We start from the raw sequence: 23,966 nt of genomic DNA on the forward strand, positions 1-23,966 counted from the left end.
TCCCCACTATGCTAGCTGATGAAAGGAAACTACATGAGGCTTAGCCAGTATAAGGTGGGATTTCTGGCTAGTTAGAGGCATCACCTCATGTTTAAAAGAGTTTGCCCTTGAGGTATCAATAGCTCTGAAAAAGCTGCTGAAATCCTTCAGTGGCAGTGAATTTGATTCTTGCTCTTCTTTGATCTAGCATTCATGGCTTTTTGAATAATGTAAATCAGAGCTGCCTTTCTCACCTACCCATCTCTCTTTCTTCTTCTCCTGTCTCTCTCCTAAGAGGATCATTTTTTCATGTTCTTAGGAATATAGTTATGGCAGTCCTAACATCAAATAAAATGAACTAATTATTTGCATAACATCAGAGTAAAGGCTGGATTAATACCACCTCTCTGATTCTTTTTTCTTTATTCTAGCTAAGTCTCCCCACAATAAAATACAAGAGGAGTTTGCAGCTGAAATCGTGTGTTTGCACACGTATGGACTAAGTGGGGGAAAAGAGCTGTATATGCCAATTCCCCAATACGCACTGCAGCCATTGATAAAAGGAGTCACAATTACGCTGCAATCAGGTTATAAACCCCATAGTGCTCCCATGACAATTATTGCGGTTTACTTGTAAGAGCTGTATGAGGAGAAAAGATGTGTATTTATCTCTTTAGCACAGTTAAATAGCTGGAAGTGAGTTCTGTGCCACAGCCTACCAGGAAATGCTCTTCCAACCTGCTCTGCAGTGTGTCTGCTGCGTACGCTTTGGGATCTCTCTTTGCCCAGAAGCAGCTCTCCCTCCCTGGGATCTGGCGTATCAGCTAGGGTCCCATCTCTGTTCCCCTAACAGAGGAGGTTAGGATATCTCAAACCTGAACCGCTTATCTTTCCTCTTCTACCTTGCTGCTGCGTTTGGCTGCTGGGACTAATCTAAAGATGCATTTGGCCTGCTCCATACAGTTTATTGTCAGCGGCGTCTGGGTGGCTTCAGGCACATGCTAAGATTGTAACAAGTTTGAAAAATAAAACCATTTATCCTAAAAATAGCTCAGCACTAACTAGTGATCATGGGGCGGAGGGGAGACAGAAATGAAGATATTTTCTTTTCACGTAAGTGTCAGATTCAAAAGCATCTGCCTCGTTCAGTGCATGTATGGTATTCATTTCCTGTCTGCAGTCAATTGGAATGCCCCCCGAGTCGTTTGAAATTGAAAATCGAGTCATGCTTCTTTAATCAGCTCTAGGAAATAGCCCCCCTCCCTTACTGTTCTAAGAAAATTTATATATACATGCGTAGAATTCATAACACAAAAAGCCCACACTTCTCTGCAGGGCAAATCCTTTCCCTCTCCCCTCTTAAACAGAGCAGGGTCTTCGTGTTGTCTTGTCATGGTATGTACTGCCTATCTACTTGCTTGCTCTTCTTCCCTGTAATGTCACTGGAGGGAGGCCTTTCTCTTGTGTATCTGCTTCCTCTTGTTTCTTTCTCTCGTGCCGTCATCAGGGCAGTTCACGGAGATGTAGAGAGAGGGCATGATGTCCACTGCTGGTGTCTTGATACAAAAATAAGACAGTTGTTGCACTGCATGTACAGATGCCATTTATACTAACGACTTCCAGTTGCTTGTGGATCAGCCTCCGAAGTTTTCTAAATGGAGAGAGTAAAACCGTACACTCAGGCTTGAAAGAATACTTTGCTGCAGGAGCAGAGGTGCGTGGTCCTGAGGCAGCCGCTCAGATTTCTGCTGCTGTTTTGCTGTAAACTCCTGGGTGTAGTAACAACCCCTTCCAGAGAGTGTTGTGAGGCATATAGCTGGTGCGTAGATATTGAATGTAAACAAACACTGCCTTTCCTCTGCCTTTCACCCCCTAACTTCCATCAAAAGAAAAAGGAGTATTGGTGAGGAAGGCAGCTAAGGGAGGGTGAAGTAAATTATCTCGCCGTGCTTCAGTGGTGTGCGTGTTTTGAGCATCAAGACTCAAGTGATTTGCCTTTTTTCAGGCACAGAAGTAGTATTGCCAGAAGCACAGGAAACATCATGGGTTTGGAATATAACACTTGTCTGCTTTCTTGCTTTCCCGTTATTAGCTTTTGCTTGTGTGGTGAAGTCATCATGTAACTTTTAGTCCACAGGGACTAAACACTTTCTAGTCTCTAAAAACATCTGCCAGCTAACACAGCCAGAGTCACAGCCACTTTTGAAAGCATAGGGTGGATATTCAGTGGCATATGAGAGGGAGACACAGAGGCTGGGAATTGCTGTTTCTTGGAAACTAACAGCTGAAGGCAACTTTGGAAATTGAAAAGGTTTTAAGTAAGGTTACTCTTTTGGCTAGGGAGAGATGAAAACTTCGTTTATTAAAGCCGGTTCACCTAGTGAAATCCTAGCCGTAGTGATTTAGTGGAATAAACTTGCAAAAGGACCTAGTTTAAAACCCATGAATATAATTTCAGATGTATGTTTGTTCTCTTTCATTTACACTGACTTTGTGTGTGCTGGCCTGCAAAGCCTGACCAGAAAGTTGTGTACAAAAAGTATTAATATTCTGGATTTCCTTTGCTTTTGCGGGTTTGGTTGCAGCTCAAGGCAGATTTTCCTTTTCTCTTGGAACCTGATGTGTAAATTATGATGCAGTTGTCAAATGATGGGTGAGATTGGACTCGTTCAATTAAATTTAGCCATGGTATAAACGGCTTCTGTTTAAAGCTTTATTATACTACTGACTTTATGCAAGTATTTTATAAAGCCTGAAAAGAATCAGAACTTTCAAAGAATTTGCATTTTGGTACCACGGGTTATTGGAGCAGAATAGTTGGGCTGTTCTTCAGTTGTACGTTTGCCTGTTCAACCGCTAAATCAGTGCGTTCTGTATGGAGAGCTCCAGCCAGGCAGTGATTACAGGGAAGATCTTCAGAGTTGTGAAGAACAGCTAAAATGTTTACCACCAGCTTAGGCAACTGAAAATATATATTAACTACAAGCAAATCTTGGCACTGAACATCTGTCAAAGCCCTACACAATTTTAATTCTGCACGCTTGGCTGTCCCATGGATGGTTGAGTATCTGCTGAAGAACAAAGCACCAGTGTGTACTATGTTAGAAAATTTGCTAAAGAGCCTCTGTTTTTTTCCAGCAGACTTTGAGCTGTAATCACCACCAAGTCCTTTTTATTATCAAAGTGTTTATACAAACTGGCAGTTCTTCACCTCCAAGCTGAACCATACTGTTTGTATTTTCCAGCTGAAGGAAAACATGAAATACAAGCAAACAACAGAGCATAAGAAATAGCTGTGCTGTGAAACGTGTGTCCACAACATGTAGGAAAAGGTTGCCAGATCCAAGTAGAATATGGTTGGTTTTCTCCTTAAGCTCTGAGGAAAAAATATTGTCTGCCAGAGCAGTTCAGATGGGGACCCGCTGTTTACTAACGGTGTGGAAGAGACAGGGAGCTTGGTGAGAGAAACTCCCCACCAGAGACTGAACGAAGGATAGACCAAAGCTTGACGGCTGCAAGTGAATAAACAGGCTCAGTAGGGGAGGAATGGCAGTAGGGCTGCTCCAGCACTCAGGGTGTGTCAGCTCAGATGGTTCAACAAGGCAACAGCCTTTTCCTCCACTGCGGAGGGTCCTGTCGTCGTGTTGGCCGTGTGCCTTGAAAGAGTGGTCTGGGACTTACTAGACCTTAGATGTGAAGGGGGCCTCAACGCTACCGCCCTAGGATCTGTGCAGTCGTAACATAAGTCCTGGCTACGTGTTCAGTTCTCAAGATTTTCTGTGTAGCTATGAGGGCTGGGAGTTTTTCATGTAAAAAACCTAAAATTCAAAAGCTGTGATTCTGAGATAAACGTGCCCAGATGCTTTGAGATTCTGCTTCTGCTGTACACAGCTCCTGGGAGCTGTTTCAGCGTACAGCAGAAAACCAGCTGTGGTGGGCTGGGTATATAGTTGGGCGTCCCAAGCACCTCACTGCCTAACAGTCCTGCCACTGGCACCCAACATTTAAGCTGTCTACAGGAGACCTCTGCTCCAGCAGTGACTGTGGATCGACATGTCTGCTCTGAATTTCTGCTGTCCTACTTGCAACAGTATTTGTGACTCCATCCTCTTCTCCACAGAAACAAAATCACTTCAAGAGCCGTACAGCCCCTGAAGCTCATGTGTTCCATAGCAGTACCCTGGGGATGAGTGGGTTTGGACTTAGCGTAGCCCCTTGGTCACACATGCAGATGTACTGCAAGTTAGAAAGAACTGGATACAATGTCATTTTACTAATTTTGCCAGACTAAATAGAGAATTATTAAAAAATAGACAGAACCCTTTATTTTTTTTTTTTTTTTAATTACTAACTGTAATCAGTGATTCATCTTCTACTTACACAATGTTTAAAGCAGATGCTACATTTTGGAACCCCTTAGTGAAAACAATTGTGTACATGCAAGCCAACATAGTCCATTTAAAATGATTTATGAACAGTGATTATCTAAAACATGCTATTAATTATTACAACAATTAACTTGTGTGGCTTTCTAAAGACAAGTAAGGCCTTTCACTTCATTGATATATGTGAACATGAAGGACAGGCACATTATAAGAAAATGAGAGGTCTCAGTAGCTGAGTGGTTGGTGTGACACCCCTCTGGTCTGACTTCTTCTGGAGATACAAACCATCAGTGACTCCTCAGAGTGAACCGGAGCTGTGAGGCTCAGTACCACTGCGTGCTTTCAGCTAGTCACACAGGAATTAAAGATGAACCCAAGTGATTTGCCTGTTAAATAAGAAAGCCAAGACATTGCTAAGAACAGAAAAAGGTCTTCTGACTGCCTGGACCGTACGTGGCATTAATCACACAAGAAATTTTTCTCCGTGTCTCTCTGATAATGTTTTTCAGCTGTTAACTTCACTGTCTGCTTACCTAACGCTGTCCTCGTACCTCTTCCTGCTAGGTCCTGTGCTGCTTATACTCATGATAGACAAAAAATAAATAAACCCTGGGAACGAGATCACCCAAGTTCATTATAGATCTTGGATCTGCAGAGGTGAAAGTCTCATGTAGTATCCCAGTGTGTTACTCAGCCTCCCCAGACCGATTAATTTTAAAGTGATCATTTAGCACTAACCTGGAAACACATGACAGCCTTCAAAATCAAAACAATCTGTTTAGGCAGGTGGGAAATGAAACCAGTCCTAATGGCTATAATGGTTTTCTGTGAAGGCCCCAGGCCTCATTTTGTCTCTGATAGCAATATAATCTTTTATAGCGTCTGTGAAGTTTCCTAATAAATAACCGTTCCTTGTTCCTGGTGGTTGAAGATGCTGTACAGGTGCATCATGAAAGTGCATTGACAGACTGTCGGTTTTCAATTCAAGACCTCTTGTCAAGATCATTTTACAAGATATTTCAAAGGACTATACAAGGAATAAAAAAGCAATGTAGCTGCAGCAGGGATTTAGTAATAGATTCCCTTGCTGCCTGGGAGCTGTTAGGGATATAAGTTGCATCAGTTTTCCCAAATTCTTTCAAGTCCATAATTAGCAGTGCTTGCAAATGTGCTCTCGCTTTGGCAAGTGGGGAGGGAATGAAGGAAAGTAAGAAGTATGAAGGACAGAGAAACAGCAACTGCTCCAGAATATTTTCTGTAGCTCCAGTCATTCCTCACTCTCTGTCTTGGTTGTTTTTCCAGAACTGGAAATGGGATTAAAATAAGGAAGTGAGGCGGGAGACGGATTCCTCACCTGCTAAAAATGCAGAGAAATTCCCTTTTTCCCTAATTCGGTATTTTTGCAAGTTCCCATTTCTGTTGAACTTCTCTGTGGGGAAGAGAAACGATACACTTGCCTGCAGCTAACGTCTAACGTGACAGAGGGAGAAGCAAAATAGGAAGGCAACGGAGGGCGTTAAAATACCTATTTGATTATTGAACAGTTAAACTGCAGTATCAGGTAGGAAGTTTTTCTTGCATGCGGAGCTGTCTCTTGGTGCCTTAAACCCTGCCACAGTGCAAGTCCCACCTGGCTCACCAACATTTAAAGTTATCCTCACAAAATCCGTGTGAATTGCTCTTCTTCCCTGGGTTGTAGATGGACTCAAAGACATTGGTGTGTACTGAACTCTTGCCCTCCCTTTTTCAGCGATGGGCATAGCAAGGTGTGTTACTCTGTAATACAAGATTTTCTCTCTCTAGGGTTTATTTCGTTGCCTTGTCACACAGCTATGAATCATGTGTTTCTGCCCTTATATACTGTCCACACTTAGAACACTCAGCAATCCTAGGCTGGTTTTGTATTAGGAACTTCTATAAATATCTGATTCCGTGGAGCAGCAGAACTGTAGCTGACAGCAAGCATGAGTAACCCCTTAAAATCATCTTCATGGAAAGTTTAAAAGTTGTGAATAATCCTGTTAAATGAAGGGAAAAAAGTGACTTATCTTAAAATATTTAGAGCAGATGCATCATTTGAGTAAGAAACCAACGTACCTCAATTCAAAATGTCATAACATCAAAGAAACTGAGTCAGTAGTTCAGAATGAAGTGACACAGCTTTTAAAGGAAGGCAAGCAACGCTGCTTTCCCAAAAGCAATCGGGAATACAAATTGTGTACACCTAAAAATAAATAGTGTGAAGTGTAAACGTGTGAAATACTAGAAATAAGAAGAGAAGAATATCCCCCCCCCTCGCAAAAAGAAAAAAGCAATTAAATTTCATCTATTAGCTTTGGAACACAAACCCTGTTTTCTGCAGAAAGGATGCTGGCATTGCAGTAAGGACACACTTTTCCCTGCTAGATTGGCCTTGGAAGATCCCTTGCCTGAGTTAATGCAGCAGAACAGTGTGAGACCATATTCTTCTCTTCACATGCAGTTCAAGCTCATTTTTTATTGATGGCAGCCTCTTTTATCTTTTTACCAGAAATAGGCATTTTTAATAATACTGCAAATCAGCTTGGACACTACACCAAGAATTACCTACCTAAAAAATTAGCATTCTATTTATTTTAGTAAATGGAAACAAATGGTCTTTCGCTCAGGGTACTATGAGCAGATAACTGAAATGACCATGCGTATCGAGCGTTTCTGTGTGCTTATGTTGCAGGATGACCCAGAAGCCCCAAGGAGGCATAGCGTGGGCTTGTCCTAACGTGAAAGGGACTGCAAGAGATAACGCAGCTTTTAGGCAGAGGACACACTATTTAACCTGTGTCATTCCTGCCAGGCATCAGTCAACCCTGCTCTTAAAGACAAACTCCACGTTCACCCCCAAAATCTGCTCTCGAGCTTGGCTATCACAGCCATTAGAAACGTCTGCCTAACGTTGAACCAGGGTCTTCTCGTTGTGTCCACCCTGAGCAAATGGAGTGGTCCATCCCCCTCCCCGCTGCAGCAGCTTTTGGTGTAGGGCAGTTATCACGTCCCCCCTCCATTTTTCTTTCTAACGTTAAACAACCCCAACTCGTTCAGTCTGTAATTAATGACAGTCCCTGCCCCAAGCAGCTTGGTAGTGGGCCCGATCAGCCTGATGTCATTACTTCACCATGACAGTTTTCTAACTAACTCCATGTGATATTCCATCTGTCTGACACTATTAAAAACTTTTTATATAGCCCTTATTATTGTAGTTGCTGAGCTCCCTGCAAACATCACAGTGAGGAAGGGAAGTGCTGTTATCCCCACCAAGGCACAGACAGACCATGACCTGCCAAGATCACACAGCGAGTCTTATCAGAGAATTAAATGTAGGTCTCTCAAGTCCTTGGCCAGCTCTAGCTGCATGGTATGTTAATGTGGAGAATCAGGATGCTCCTGAAGTGGCGAGCAGATAGTGAAAGTATGAAATTGTGTGTGAGAATTTTATTATTTTTAATAAAATCTCACTTTATTTTTAATAAAGGTAAGATTATGGGCATGATACCCCAGAAAAAAGTAGTTAAGTACCGGATTTTTTTAGTTCCTGTCTGAAGTAATTTAATAACAGCACAATTACACCTTGTTGTTAGTCAGACATAACTGAGAAGCCATTTAATCGTCACGCACCGAGAAGTCTGCAGTTAAATTCTGTTTGCTAAGGGTTAAGTTAAAGCACTAGCATATGGGTAAGGAACGTAACGTTAGCTAAGTGGCTCTCAATTTTGTTTCCAGAGCTTGCTGCTGTGTGATTTGCTTTCGAGTTTATATTGAAGAAGGGTTGTGTTAATGGGTGGCCCACCAAAGGCATCTGAAAGTCCCACCTGCTTTTCAACAAAGAGAAGCATCCTTGTTTTAGCCTTCAAGCAATACTGACTGTTAGGACCACATACATTTTTGGCACTGCACATCTACACTAATTCAGAATGTACTTTTTGCATCTGTGCTGTAGAGAGAGTTACAAAGGTACCCTTTTGGCACTTGCAAAGTCTAATCATTCTGATCATGAAAATACCAAGACAACATTAATTCTGCTAAATCTGATTTTGCTCTTTGCAAATGCAGTGCAGCGAGAAGGGGAGAGGAGAACCACCGTAGTTTTTGCTGGAGACTATTTCACTTGGTCCCAGATTAACTCTTAAATCTTGGTTTATGTAACTCACTGAATATTTTCCCGTAATGTGCACAGATTATATTGTAAAATCTCTTCAAAGGTCAATTTAGAACCTTCTAAGCAAATAAACACGAAATAAAAGAGAAGGCATTGGAACTGTTATCTATCTGAGAGCTTAGCAAAGGTATGCTAGCTTAATTTGAGCCAGGGGAGCTGGAGGGAGATTGCGTTTAACCAGAAATGCTGGCAAAAATATGCTTCAGTAGAGCCAGAACCACATGTGGCCATTCCACTTTAATTGTGCTTGTTTTAAAAGATAGGTCTTTAACATTTACCCTCTCCATGCTTGCTGTCTCTTTATGAACTGAAAATAAAAGCTCCCCAGGCAGTCGTACTAAGACCTCAAGCCTAAAATTTTTCAGCTGAGTCAAAAGCAAAACCTGTGCTGAATCTGCCCAATGCTTTTTTATTTTGTAGCCATAAGAAGATTTGCCTTCTCTGCTATTTTTTTTCCCCAAGTCCCCAGGCCGGTCTTAACCCAGGGAGCGAGTGTTTTGATACTAACTGTATCTCCTTGGTGAGGTCAAAGGCAGTGGCAGCAGTGCTACTGGTTCGAAGGCAGCCTGCTGTAATATACTACAAAACCCGAAAGTACACTCAACAATAACAAAAGCACTGACCGCTGACCCACAACTTGGTGAAATTCAATCCCACCATTAGGCAAACATGAAAATGAGATCCCAGAGGAAGGACGGTTCAGACGTTCAAGACCAGAGAAATTGGGTGAGGAACACAGACACGGAGATGGAAGTTGTTGCAGACTGAGGAGAGAAAGGGGGAGGTAGCCAGTTCAGCAGTAGGATCTTCTAAAACCATAAATTTCAACATGCACTTAGCAGTCAGTGTCTTTTCTCCACTGTGGAACAAAGCAAACTAAAACGATTTAACATAAAGATGCCTTTCACCATTTTAGGGACACGTTTAATGTGATATAATTTGATTTGCCAGGAGTTGCCTCAGAGCTTCATGTTTCCAGCTTTGCTTTAAGTTCGATGCTGGTGTCAATGTGTAGGTGCTCACCGCAGGGCTGGAACATTTCAGGAACCTAAAAGAGCCAAGCAGCCAAGTCCGACTCGGTTTTATCTTGTGTTGGATGGTTATAGATTTGCACCACTGGAAACAAGTCTATTTCAGTGAGAGTCAGACACCAAAGTCACGAGCACACTAGAAAACACCAGTCATAAATCCTGTGTTTCAGTAGCGAGTGGTGGGTCTGTGCGCTGTAAGGATTTCTGTACGCGCTCTGCAGCCAGAGACGGGGGCACTGGCAGGACGTCACGCCCTCTCAGTTGTTGTTACAGAGAGTTGCTTTTTTCCCCAGAACATGCTCACTGCAGATGACCATTCTTCTGAAGACAGCTTCACCCTGAACCCCGAGGACAGAAGAGAGTACCCTGATCTCCAGGCTGCCCACCGGCCGTTCCCTAAGCAGCGATTCCGGCAGGAAAACGGGCATACGTCCTTGCAAAGAGATGGACCCAGATCTTTCCTCCTGGATCTCCCAAACTTCCCTGACCTGTCAAAAGCAGATATCAATGGGCAGAATCCCAACATTCAGGTACAAATTTATGTTAATACGTGATTTTTTTAATGCAAATTTTAATGCAAAATTATTTTACTGAACCAAGACAACATTCAGCTTTGCTTCCATGACGTGCAGTCAGAACACCCTGTCTCTCTACCAATAGCACCAAGAGAGAATATAATATAATATAATAAACATAACATAACATAATATAACATAATATATGTTTTTATGTACTTTTTTTCTTAATGAATGCACAGATTTCCATTTTTTTCTGATTTTTTCTTTTCGGGTAGTGTTGATTGCATAAGTGTGGGTATCAATATAGACCTATTTATGATACTAAAGCCATCTTTGCTATTGCTATTTTGGAACATATTATCTTCATTGATATTAAAAGGGTATTTTAAATTCTGGTTTCAATTCTCTGTTGCAAAATTTGTTTGTGAACAGATTCTCTATTATAAAATGCAACCATCCCCAAAGGTTATAAGAGAACAAGTCTTTAAGTTTCAGCTCAAAATATGGTCCTCTGTATGGAACCGAGACTTAATTTCTGCAGCAGCTGCCTGGGGTAAAAAAAAGTTGTCTGCAAGAAACTTTGTTATATATTATTCCTCAAACTGTTCTTGGGTTTGGAGTGGCCTCTTGCAAGCCACTTGCATCTTGAAACTTCAAGGATTAGAAAGAGGAAAAAATGAGTGATTTGTTTTTAATTCAGAGCCTTAAAGCAAAATTGGCATTAATAAGCAGTCTTTTTTAACCAAAACAATAAATTGAAATGTTGTTCTGCCTAAGATGTGCTTATAAAACCAATACACTAATAGAACTGGTTTTCTGGTTAAATTAATTCCTGGCGTCTTATAGTCCCCCAGCCCACAAAATTACCATCCTTTTGATATGTCTGAGAAGTACATACGTAAAGATGTAATAGATCTGTTGGTGAGAGACCAACATGATCGGGCAAGAACAAGCTGTCTCAGAGTTGACACTCCATTACGTCACCGATGGCTTGCAACATTAAGCAGCCTAACAGATTTGGCTCACGTGCAGGTCCAAGACTTGACGGGCCAAGGCAGTAAACATGTTTAACATGTGGCGACTGTACACCTCCCTCACACTAGGAGAAGTCTTCCAGAAAGCTTTAGGAAGGGAAGATAGGGAAGCTATAGGGGCCCCAGATTGTGGCGTGAGGTAAATAGTGTAACATCATTGTTTGAACACTATGAAAACCACAGAGGAGGACAGGAAGAAATAAAAACCTTCTCTGATTGGTAACCGCGTTCAATGTTTTGACCCAGGGAATAGATAAATGAGATGGAAACGGTTCCCTGGCTTGTCTTTATAGTAACTGTCTCTGCTATGACCTCTTTTTCCACCACCTGATCTTGGAAACACGTCAGCCAACTATGTCAGCGGTTTTGCTGGACTCTGAGAACTGGGAAGCCTCATCCTGTAAATTGGAAAACATGGGGCAACATTAATCCCAGAGCTCTTGCGCACAAGGATCAGCTCTTTCAGAAACAGGCTCCCTAAGTTCTGCATTATAGTTACTCTGCTTACTTAGGTGCATAAAAAGGGATAGAGATAAAGCTGCTTTCAGTTCCTGGTTGACAGTCCTGCAGCAGGTCAGGCCTCATGGAGATAAAACTCCCATTAATTCATTACAGAGTCAATGAAAGTTTATTTCTTTGCCTAAAGGTTGTAAAAGGTGGCCTGCTCTTTCAGGAAAAACAGGATTATAGTGAATTCTTGCTTGTTAAACAGTACTGTACGGACCAGAATGGAAATGACACTTGTTGACTTGCAAATTTCTCGTGAGCTCTTTGGCAGGTGAGAGCAGAATCAATACTTGTTTTTCTTTTTGTTCAATGGCTTTGGGCTCTGTAAGTTACAATCCTGGGGGTGTTAATTTAAAAGTCCTCCTAAGACAGTGAGGTTGGAAAGGAGAAAAAAGCCTGTGTGTGTTAATCTAGCACAATGGCCACATTTACTACTCACGGACCCACAACTTCTTTTCCCTTCTACTAGTACAAACCTGCATAGACCAAAAATAACATTTTTAAGGGAAATTATACCTAGAAATTTTAAAAACCTAATAAACAGACTTAAAACAACCTGAAAAAGCAGGTCGAAAGGATACTCCAGTGAGTTCTCTTTACGGCCATTCCTTTTTTGGTTTCCTGTGAGATGGCAGTTGCTGTATCATGCCCTGGTTGTGTGCTGTTTCGGAGAAGAAGTGCTGGATATCAGAACACCATCACAGGGATTCAGAAAATTAACGTCCCCAGGTACTACTGTATTTATCAGGTGATAATCAAATACAAGTAGAGTGGACTGTCTTCTAGGAAGACATCAGAAACAACAGTCGGAGCTGCAGTAATCCAAACACAACTTGACTCTTTGCATGCAAGACCAGGACGACACTTAGTGGTCTTTTGGTGTCGTTCTAGCCCTGTAAAATCTCCCATCATTTCAAGTGGCATTTTGTGCTTTAGCATTGCTTCCACCCTGGTTGGTTGAGAGTAACTGCCGTAGCTGCTGTTGAGCAAAGACTGGCTGTTTCATTTGGGGTGTTTTCTTCTTTTTTGTCATTTTAACAATTCTGTCAATACCTGGAAGGCTTCTGGATGAGAAGGTGATGGCAAAAACTGATCACATATTTCCTTTGGATTGCCTTTCACAAGTGGAAAATGCCTTTTGTGTAGGTTTGCACTCGTTTGATGAACAGCCAAGGGCATTTTGTTGATATTAATGCTATTCAGAGAACTTGAAGCTTGATCAAGCTTCGCAACCAGTATACGTGAAACACAGCTGGGTGAGTTCCAGTTGTGTTGGATGTGTTAAACATTTTGGATGAGGTGACAGGTTCCAAGTAGAAACTGTGCAGAGTTAAGTCAGATTCCTGTCCTAAAAATATGTTGATGTGCCCTGGAAAACTGAAGTAAATCAGTATATGATTAAATCTGTTGTGATTATTATCCTCGCTTTGAGTTGCGGGATTGGTAATAATTCATAGGAGTGATTTGAAGCCAGAGCAGTTAATGCTGCCTGCTTGGTGATGTGTTGTCTTTATCATTTTACATGAGGCCTGTTGGCTGTATCCACCAGTCATGCCACTCCAGTGCTGGTTTAGCTTTATTTATTCTCTTTGATATCTATTCAGTTTCTACCTTCTCTTAAAAAGACATCTGCACAGAGCCACCCACTCTAGGAACACACACAGCTACAGAGAAACAAGGCTGTATGATCTGCTTTTAAAAAAGAACCGCAGACTTCAAACCAACTCTTCTCCAGGTTCATCCATGACCATTTCCCTCTCCTCCATCTGTATCACATCTCACTTTTAACGCATTTTATTAGATGTATTTTTTAGGTAGCATTTATATTTGTCATTTGAAGCTGCTGGTTTCACTGTGTGGGAAAGCAACACCCTCTCGGTATCATCACAAAAGACTCAGCAGTATCTGTAACACTAAGCTCTGACCAGTACATCCCATCATACAGTAAGAACTGGAGGGCTCCAGTAATGCTTATTTCTTGTAATGCCTTTAAGGGTTAATAGTTTAAGGTAGTAGACAGGCAATTGTCCCTGTCATTAAATTAAGATCCAGAAAAGCAGAGACCTGTTCGTTTTCTTGGCCCTTGGGCTGGGTCCGTACCATGGAGAACTCCCTGCTCCCAAGGCCGTCTCCCCGGTCAGTCTGCCTGCTGCGCTGAGCTAGCTGCAGCACCAGGCACGGCGGAGCCATGCCGGGACCTCTTAGCAAGCTGGAGAGACTGGTCTAGGCAGAGCAGGGTGCCAGAAGGCCATGGTTAAACCACTTCCAGTACCAGGGCTGTTATTACCTCTGCACAGATTTCTTAATGTCATGGTGTAACGAGAGCTTGCTGCAAGTGCAAAATTCAGAGCTGGATTTTGCACCAGATTTTTAATTCTGGGGTTCAGTTAGGCCCATCAGAGAGTGCAACTAGGACTGACAACATTAAATACAAATTTCAGGGTTTGAGTCACGTTGTCTTCGTTGCTTCCAGCAAATTTTGAGGGTCCTTCACTTTTCTTTTCATCAAGTCCAGGAAATTGTTCTAGAAGTGAGTGGTTGTGACATAACCGGAAGTAAATTGGTGTCATGTGGTGTAAACCTAAATTTACCATTTTAATGTCTTATAATGAACTCATTTCTGCTCTGCTATTGTAGTTACCTCATTGCTGACGTGCACATATCCATCTTCACGGAATGGCAAGTTCTGCATTGCAAATTTGTATCAGTTGCATGAAGGAAACAGGACAGAAATGTCATAGAATCCACTGCTGACACAATATTGCAAATGTAGTTCTTCCCGAAACATCATCTTCCAGTTGCTTAGGGCAATGTTTACACCATCAAAGTGAATTCAGAAACATTGTCTCAGTAAACAGGATGAAGTACACAGAACTTCTTGTACACTCCAACAGGCAGGGATAATATTTATCTTCTGCATATTTTTGGCCAGGAGAAAATTGGATGTTGGTGTCTGAAGACATCTGTGCTTGATACGTTTGTTTCATTAGAAATTGACTGCAAATCTGTTGTTTTAATGTACCCGTGCCAATTGATTTTAACAATTTTTAGAGGAACACCCTTATTTATAGCTCATACAACCATAAAAGAAGTGGCTTCATTTTAGGTTTGAATACTTCTGGAGATGATTGTGGATTTATACAAGAACCATGTTACCACAGACATTTTGGGAAGCTTGAGAATAAAAAAAAAATAATCTTTACAGTTTTGATAATCACTGGAAGAAGAAATCAGAGAAAATGAAGTCTTTAAAACCGTCTCCAAGATAGAAATACTACACCAGGTCTATTTTTTAATTTTTGAGAGAACATGTTTTTGTTGGAGTAGTTGTACAGCAAGAAAGCGTTTCCAGAGCTGCTTTAAATGCCCATTTTTAATGACTCTAGTTCTAGATCTGATTTCTTTTTTCCTTTTTATAAACAACCCCCAGCATAGAAACCAATCAAACGAGATACCTGTTTGTGTATCATGTGTATGTATCATGTGTGTGTATCGCCATGGGCTAATGTTGTTAAGTCTATTGTAAGTACTGGGAGGAATTCAGTGAATGCTGATTTTTTCAAAAATTTTAGACTGGGGTAGGGGAGCAATTGCTTGCCCAACACAGCAGCCTCTTCTCACACCTCTGCCCTAACTTTTGTGTCATACCACGGAGGGATTACTAGGATTGCTCGCTGATTTGCTCCCTGCCTCCGGAAGGTCTGTTAGAGTTAGCTGGGGCTGGGCAGAGCATAGCTGAGTCCCTGAAAACAAACAGAACCGGAGTCGACTGAAGCTGCCTTTTTTCTCATTTCCAAGAGTGGCCGTTGAGACTATCGCAGGATTCTTTATAGAATTTCTTTCACTCTATGGTTTTTATGCCACATGTTAAACAAACAAGTTGGTAATCAAAGCTTAAAATAGTGGAGAGAGGAATATAGGTGTGTGTCAGACTACCACACTGGATTTTTCTTTTGTTATGTTCGTTTTTTAAACAGGCTGTGTGTTGGAAAACTGATTTTAAAGGCCTTTGTAATAAGCCTCCTTGGTAGTAAAAACAGACTGAAGAGGGATATCTGATAGCACAGAGATGTCTTGAAAGTAAGTTAGTGGCAACGCTGTTGGAGGTCTGATGAGGTCTTATGACCCTGGAAGTTTGGGCGTTACACCTGCCTCTCTTCCCCAATGTAGCACACAGCCCAACAGCAGTTTCTCTGTCCCTACAAACCCTCTTTTGCTTAAACTGACTTGGCATCCTAAATAAGTCTTAAATCAAATCCCTATGGTTCTTCAAACTGTACCTGGCTGAAATAATGCGAGGGCATGCTGATTCACTATTGAACAGCTACAGAATACCAAAGCAAATGGAGTGACTATCAAGTGCCCCCTGCCTTTTTTTTTTTATGAGCAGGGTTTGTTTGGTTTGGTTTTTTGTTTTGGGGTTTTTTTTCCCCACTTTGCTGAGTCATTGCTTACAGAGTTAATGTGGTCTAAAAAATACTTGCTACTAAAGTACTAGAGTCATACTAATTTTCACGTGGGCAGCACTAAAGCCCTGCGACTGGCCCGCAGTGCACAGCGTTAGCCGCTCAGTAACACTATTTCCTTTCACTTATTGTGAAAACTCTGTTTTGCTTGGATAGATGCAACAATTTTGGATCCCTGAACTAACCCTGATGTTTTCAAACTTATGAAATCCATTTTCATTCCTGGTCTGTAGAAACTGAGGTTTAATGAAGTAATCATTCCTATTCCATATTTAGTCTGGGAGTAAAATACCTCTTGTGTAAAGATGCTATTAGGCTGACAATTGCACTTTCTCTCGCCCTTCCTCTTTCTCCCAGTGGAGCTTCTTCGTAGCCTCAGAGTTGTTTCATTTCAATGGCTTGGTCTATGGTCAAATGCAAAGCATGAAATAGATGCAAAATCTCCTTTCTCCAACAAAGGATATGTAGGCATTGTCTTGTCTGTGCAGCTGTGTCTGCAGCTACGAAGCTGTGGCAGCAGTGCTGTTGTGCTTCCTATGTCACACTACTCTGTGGATCACAGGTAGCTGAAGAAACACTAACTCTCCCTTCTTTCTTTTTCTGGTGTCTTGTGATTTTACTCATAACAATTACATAAAACTAAAGCTTTTATCCAAAATGCAAATCCATAGAGCCATGTAAATAACTTTTAGCATAATACATTATTCTGTTTTTCCTGGTTCTACACACCCGATTTTTGTGGAGTACTGACTTGAAAGACTGCTTTGTAAATCTAGAAAACATGAAGGATACCTCCGTACCTATTACACATCATAGGTATATCGGATAGTCACTTCTGTGTCATGGTTGTTTAGCCAGTCCGATGTAATCACTGAACCACATTAGCATGAAGCATCAGAGCATTTGATGACTTATCTGTGGCCACACTATGCTTGCATGGCTCGTAGAGCCAGGGTTTCTGATGGCTAGTTCCTGTTGCTACCTAAATAGCCACCTATACGCACGCACAGTGTTTATCCAAGGGTTTCATAACTACACGTTGTTCAGCACAGGAGTAATTGTGGGTTGTCCCTATGCAGAATTATATTTACATTCATGATGTCTGTGAGGGAACTGGGCAGCAAACTTTGAATCTTGGCTCTGGGCTTCTGTAGAAACCGTAAAGGGGTGGTATATCATTATACTGTCCGGCACAGAAAAAGGGCTTAGCAGCAAGCGACCTACTCGGCGATGGTTGAGAGAGCTGCTGGCTCTCATCACTGCAAAGTGTGGTTTCACAAAGCGGTGACAGCCCATGCTGCTGTGCGATGGAAACTCTGGTGCTGCGGGGAGGCCGTGCAAGGGGCTGGGCTGGGCTGCCACTACAGGGCACGGCAGGTGCGGACCTGGCAGAGACCCTGGGCTCTGTGTCTTCCACCGTCACACTCGTGGACTTACTTAGCCCTGTCTTGAGTCGGTCTAAGGCCTTGGAACGGGCTCTACACGCTGACGTGCTTCATGCTTGCCTCAAATTCAGCCTCAGCATAATTAGGGTAACAGATTTGGTTTTCTTTTTTCTGGTCTTGTATGTTCAGGTTTAAACATCTTTTCCCCATAAGGCAGAAAATTCTGCTGCAAAGGTTTTAGGCACAGCATGGGTTATTATTTTGTGCGGGATTTGTCCTAGCCTTTGTTCCAAGGTCTGATTCAGCAGAGGTAGCAGAAGGAATCACTCAGCCGCTGCATATCTCTGGGCTCACTAACACGCACATGGTTTACAACACGCGAACCCTACAGCGTTACACAGCCCCTTTGCAAGGCAACACCCGTCATCTGTCTTCGCTGTATAGAAAGTTTCCCACTGGCTAGGAGAAGATACTGATGGACAGGCTGCTCTATTTTGAATCCATAGGTTACCATTGAAGTGGTGGATGGCCCCGACACCGAGACAGAGAAGGATCTGCAGAAAGAGAGCAGCAAGCCTAGCTGGCCAGTCCCATCACCTGACTGGAGAAACTGGTGGCAGAGGTCCTCCACCTTGACTCGTATGAGCAGCGGCGACCAGGACTACAAGTATGACAGCACTACTGAGGACAGCAACTTCCTAAACCCTCTCGGTGGGTGGGATAGTCATGCACCCAGTCACCGGACATCTGAGTCCAAGGAGCAGCCAGAGTACGGTAGGTTTGCTTTCCAGGCCTCTTATGGGCATCTTGGGATTGTAAAAACGAGTTTGGGGGAAATGAGAATGGTGAGGCATCGCTGAAAGTAGGCCAAGCAAAATAGCATTTTTCAACATGTGGCTTTTGTTCATCAGCTTTTAAATACAAATCTGTGCAGATGCACAAGCCGTACTGTGGTAGCTGCATTCCACTAGTGAGTCTATAATCTTGAAAATCATACCAGTTATCCCATAAGAGGACCTTTTTATAGTCCTAAGTGTACTTTTTTTAAAAGGAAGGAAACAAGGTTTCGTATTTATTTTTAGAGTAGGGGTAAGTACAAATTTAGAATCGTGTGGTGGTTTCGGAACCAAAATATGATTATTGGGTAAATAAGCAAGATCTAAAACGTGGTAGTATTTGGTGCATGTGTGGGGAGTGGCATATGCAGCAGGAACATTGTGTATTTGCGTGTGTGATTCTCTTCCAGATGTGTCATGGCGAAAACAATTGTTTTCAGCTTGTTGTATGAAACAGTTGCAGAAACTAGAAACAGAGAGGAGCTACAGTTATCCACTGCCCCGACGGGCTGTAACTATCCACACGGGACGGCTCAAGGGAGGTGAACTAGTATGTGCTCAAAGGTAGCTCAAAGCCTCTCAGATTTAAGTTGTGTGTAAATACAGAAGATTTTTAGTTAGAGCAGGGTTTCAAACCCACAGTACTTTTACTCTGGCACCTCTGTTGCGTTCCCTAGGTACTGCAGAGTGGCAGTCATGCACTGATTCAGTCTTTCTTTTCCCCTGATTTGGTTAACTTTAAGTCCTAGAGGCTTAACAATTGAGACAGACTTTTCGTGGAATGGCGTATTTAAACACATACGTATGCACTAAATTTTGTGGCCAGAAGATTAAAGTTTATCCCTTCTTTTTGCACCTGTATTTATTTGTGGGCACACTTTATTGCCTAGAATTCATATATTAGGTAGTTATTCATTTAGGTAAAATAAAATTGCTTTCACAAATAATTGTGGTAGGAAAAAAAATAAGAATTACAAATATAAAAAGAGGAAGAACAGGTTGAGCTTCAGCTGAAAATCTAACACGGTATATTTGATAGTAGATACTGTGTGTTTCATAGTGCAGTATAAACACTAGGCAGGTAGGCCTAAAAATTATCCTAGAGCTCTCTGCCGTACACCAGAGCACCCTACTAATTGCAAAAGACTCCTGGCCTTCTGACTAACCTAAACTGTCGTGCGCCATTGGCCTTGGCCAGGAGGATGTAGCAGCAGATCCTACACATATGGGGCTTTTATGCTAGTTCTACCCATTGACCTGTTCACACGTTTCACGGCTCTATCTCCCTCGTCCTGCCCATGCCAAAAAGCACCGCACGGCTCTGCCTGCCCTTCCTGGGCCTCCCGGCCTGGGCTCTTTGACAAGCATTGCACCTGCTCACCCTCTCACTTCCTCACCAGCCACGTGGAGAAAAGATTCAGAGTCAGAAAAGAGCTGGGAAGGAGAGCAGGGGCAGGGGGAGAGGGCAGATCACATTTTCCTAAGACACCTTATGCCCCTTCAGACTGCTGTAGTGCCTGCCTGTTGGCAAATCCCAGAATCGCAGGTCTTTGCACACAGATGGTAGAGCAAGGGCCATGTTCCCACCCGCGTCACACCATGGACACCTGATTCACATGTGGTGGCTTCCCGATCAGCAGCAGTGTAAGAAAGGATGAAAAGCACATAAGGTCCCTGCCACGAGGAACTCGCAGCTAGGCAGCTTGCTCCGAGTGAGATATATAACCTTCCCATACTCCTGGCAATAAATGTTTAATAGCACCCCACAGAGTTGTCGTCAGTCATTACATATGGTACAAATCAAGTTACGTGTTCTACTAACCAGCTCAGGAAGCCCACAGACAGCATGGCAGTGGGGGGGAGTGGGGGGGAGGCCAGTGCAGGCAGGGATCTGTCCCTATGGCTTGCCTGTACATACGTGTTCAGCCTATAGCTATAGAGCAGGGTTGGCTCAGAGTCACTAAACATGATTTTGCTTTGCTACCAGTGCTGGTTTAACCCAAATGAGCAAAGGCTGCAAGTTATGATCACAGGGTCAGTTAAACATCTCCTGTAGATTGCTGAGAAGTCCATTAAGCCAGTTGGTTCCTAGCAAGAGACAACACTCAGCTGGGGAGGCCCGTGGGAAGGCAAGAAAACTGGGATTGGTTCATGGCCTCCATTTGGTGGCCTTCACAAGGCGGGATGTACAACAACTAACTCAGCAAACAAAGGAGCCAGGTTCTAAGGGGTTTAGATACGTACAGTGGCACTGAGCTACCGTGGTGCAGACTTGGTATTGTTTGCCCTTGGCTGTCTACCAGAAGAGAATAAAGTCGTGTTTCGTTTTCAGAAGACTCCTGCTAGTAAGGAGTCAGATTTGATGTTATTTAATATTCGCATGAAACACGACAAATTGCACATTGTTCTGGGTGCAAGATGCATATGGGGTTCCCTATATCCGTGGCAGTATTCCTGTAATAGCTGTTTCCTGTTCAAGGGACTGAAAAACAAAATTGCAATTTTCACGCATGACACTCAGCCTGCCATAGTCCAACATCATTGTGTCCTACATACTAATCAAGTGAGTATTGTTGTGCTGTTGCTGTGTGTTTTGAAAAGAAGATAAAGAAAACTTCATTTATCCTGTGCCTGATTAGTCTGTGGTCAGAAAACATATTCCTGTATACAGGGAAATTACGTGAATAAATGTGTACTGTTGGTTCATGACCCAGCTGTGCAGCTGAGGATTCTCAGCTGCCAAAAGGTCAAAAGAGAAAGGAAATATTTTTTCAAATAATGTTGCATGCATTTCCCTGAGGAGCATCAAGTGTGAAAACCATTTAAACAGCAGGCTTACGCCTGGCATTTAGCCTGAACTTCAGGTAGAGACATCTGGATTCCATTCTTGTTTTGCCTGCTTAATAAAAAACACTACACAGTAGTTTTGGGTAGTAGGAGTTTTGTTTCTTCATTTCCTTCCTCATCTTTATTCTGACACAGATTATATTGATGGTGAGGGAGACTGGAGCCCGTGGTCCCTTTGCAGCGTCACCTGCGGGAGCGGCAATCAGAAGCGGACGAGGTCCTGCGGGTACGCCTGCACTGCCACAGAGTCACGGACCTGCGACAGGCCCAACTGCCCAGGTGTGGTCATGTTCACCTGACCTGCTGCCAGAGGGGCATGGGGAGAGGCGGGAGAGGGCGGGAGGTGAGCAGAGCCCTCCAGTACGCAAAGCCCAGGGCCCGTTTGTTCCCTGGCTAGTTCAGAGTTTCCGTGGGAAGAGACACACTGGTTTTCAAGGCCATTTATGAAATGGCAGGTTCTTTGCTAGTAATAATACGCTGCTAGATGCAGTCTACTGTCCCCTGGGACTTAAAAGACAAATACAGGCTTTTTTTTTAGGTTACAGCAGTCATTTTTGTCCACAGTACGTTTTACATTCCAATGGATGTAATCTACTCTATTGAAACAAATTTGTATTAATTTTAGAATTTCAAAACAGCTGTGCTGTTACCTCAGCATGGGCATGCCTGTATTGTGAACAAGTAACTCCCCCAGTTATATGGCTTTTAAGTTTTGTGCCTAATGTATACAGAGTTGCTTTAAGATTCCATGTGTATTGATATGAAAAAAATACTTTAAATACCTGCTTTGCATTTCACTCCAGAGATTTTGGGTTCATGGGGCATTAAGCTACAAAATTTCCTGTCCTAGAAAGTCAATGTTAAGGTGGAAATGTCCCCTCTGTTTCATTACATGTTGCTTCATAATTAGAGAATTATAAACCAGCAAGTTTGGTCCTGCAACAGCTGTGCACAATGGGATGAAGGAACGTGTAGCTTAACTTAGTTCCTACCCATCTACAGGCATTGATGTTTAAATGCCAGTAACGGAGATGTCCCTACCATCATGCAGGTTTTGCTTCGGTGAAAGCAGGGCTGAGCACTCAAACCTACATCATAAAAATTTAAAGCTGCTATGGAAAACTTTCCCGTGATATTCTTTAAATGCTGCTGTGTGTTTGGGTTTAGGCAAGTTTGCAGCGCAGTGGTGCAGTAGTTGCCACAATGCACGGGATATGTGCAATTTCATTACTTCCCAAGATGGGAAAGAAGTAAAAACACATGCCGTGGTTGCATGGATTTCACTGAGTTTACTTAGTGACTCAGAAAGGCAGAAATTCTTAAACTGGAGGTCAGGTTTTTTTGATGGGAAGTGGAATGTCAGCAGTGCTGGAGAGAAGAAGACTTAGGAGCCTGAGTGAGAGAGTTGGAGATAAGTTTCTCACTCGCAGATAGCTGCGTGCATCCATTGCAAGGTAATGGCTGCTAGGCAGTTCAGGAGAGAAACGTTTCTGGATGCTCTCATACATCCTAAAACCTCAATAAGAAGGGGTTAATTCCAGAACAAAGCATGTAGCCCCCAGTTGTATTCTCCAGTATTTATTACCAGCTAGCATCAAACACTGGCAAACTTGAAAGAATGTGTTATGTCATATGACAGACCCCCAACGATCAGCAAGCAAAATATATTCACTCTTTGAGGCTGTGCTGACATTTTTAAAATTACAAGGGCAAAGTTTATAATTCCAGCAGTGAATTACTGCCTTGTAATGGGTTCTTGGGTATCTATTATTCTGCATCTACTGCTGGAGTTGAGGCAAAACCCTATGATAATTTTATTGAAAAGCAGCCTGAGGCTGTTTTGAAGCTTTGCAAGCCACAATTATGTCCCAGTTCAGGAGATCAGGAGAAAGTTCATTGGCAAGAAGATGGACGGTGAACAGACTTCATTATTAACCATATAGTTATCATGTATTAAAGAGCTTTCTGCTCTCTTTGGAGGTCTTTAATTCAATGGAGAGGGGAAAAAAAAACCAAACCTGTTCAAATGCTTCTTTGAAGAGACATTTGTTTTAAGGCTACATGGCACGGAAACATTAGGGAAGCATTAGGCCAAACGAAAGCAGCAATGAAAGGATGTTTACTTTGGCAAGATCAATTCAAACATTTTCTGGCAATCTGTGTTTCTCTCTACTGATAGTAAACACTTAACCAGAGGTTGTTGGAAGATCCTGATATTTTAAGATCCTGATATTTTATCTGATTGCTACAGGTTGTGGGGGATGGGATTGATTGGAGAGGTTAGTTATCTCTCACCTACTCACACCTTTCAACTCCCTGGCACTGGGAGAGACCAATGAGCACCAGTCTTCTTGTAAAAGCATCATTCTTCCTCATGCTTCCTGAAAAATGATATGAACTTATTCACCCGTCTCCAGGCACATCGCTCTGTTTTAGAAAGTGGCACAAAGGCTGTCTCCTCGAGACATCACATTTTACCCAGGGCTCTAGAGCTTCCACTAGGACACTTGTTTTTTATCTTGTCAGTCACTTGTGATACATGCTCTGGAGATGCTGGTCACATAAGCTGGCTGTTGGTGTGCAAAGCTCCTACCTGAGTCACTGGGAGGTGCTGGCAAGCCTTGCATCGGGAAGAGGAGGAACAAAATTGATTCCCTCACTGCTGTCCCTGTGCTGGGTTCAGAACTGACCAGTTTGTTACTTGAATGTAATCTAAGCTCTAAAACTTGAAAACTTTTGACCTTTGGGCTAAGCTAATGCTTTATCTTCCTCACACCACAGATTCT

The 23,966-nt window shown here is 42.6% G+C and overlaps 1 protein-coding gene across 1 annotated transcript in view; it reads left to right on the plus strand.

The window, feature by feature from the left end:
* ISM1 (isthmin 1) overlaps positions 1 to 23,966 on the plus strand; it is a 38,101-nt gene that overhangs the window by 11,703 nt on the left and 2,432 nt on the right. Inside the window, exons 2-4 of the mRNA XM_068413431.1 lie at positions 9,881 to 10,117; positions 18,004 to 18,271; positions 21,316 to 21,459. Coding sequence (XP_068269532.1) covers positions 9,881 to 10,117; positions 18,004 to 18,271; positions 21,316 to 21,459 — 649 coding nt within the window. The remainder of the gene's footprint in view (positions 1 to 9,880; positions 10,118 to 18,003; positions 18,272 to 21,315; positions 21,460 to 23,966) is intronic.

Source organism: Nyctibius grandis, chromosome 1, assembly GCF_013368605.1.
Source record: "Nyctibius grandis isolate bNycGra1 chromosome 1, bNycGra1.pri, whole genome shotgun sequence".
Classification (NCBI taxonomy): domain Eukaryota; kingdom Metazoa; phylum Chordata; class Aves; order Nyctibiiformes; family Nyctibiidae; genus Nyctibius; species Nyctibius grandis.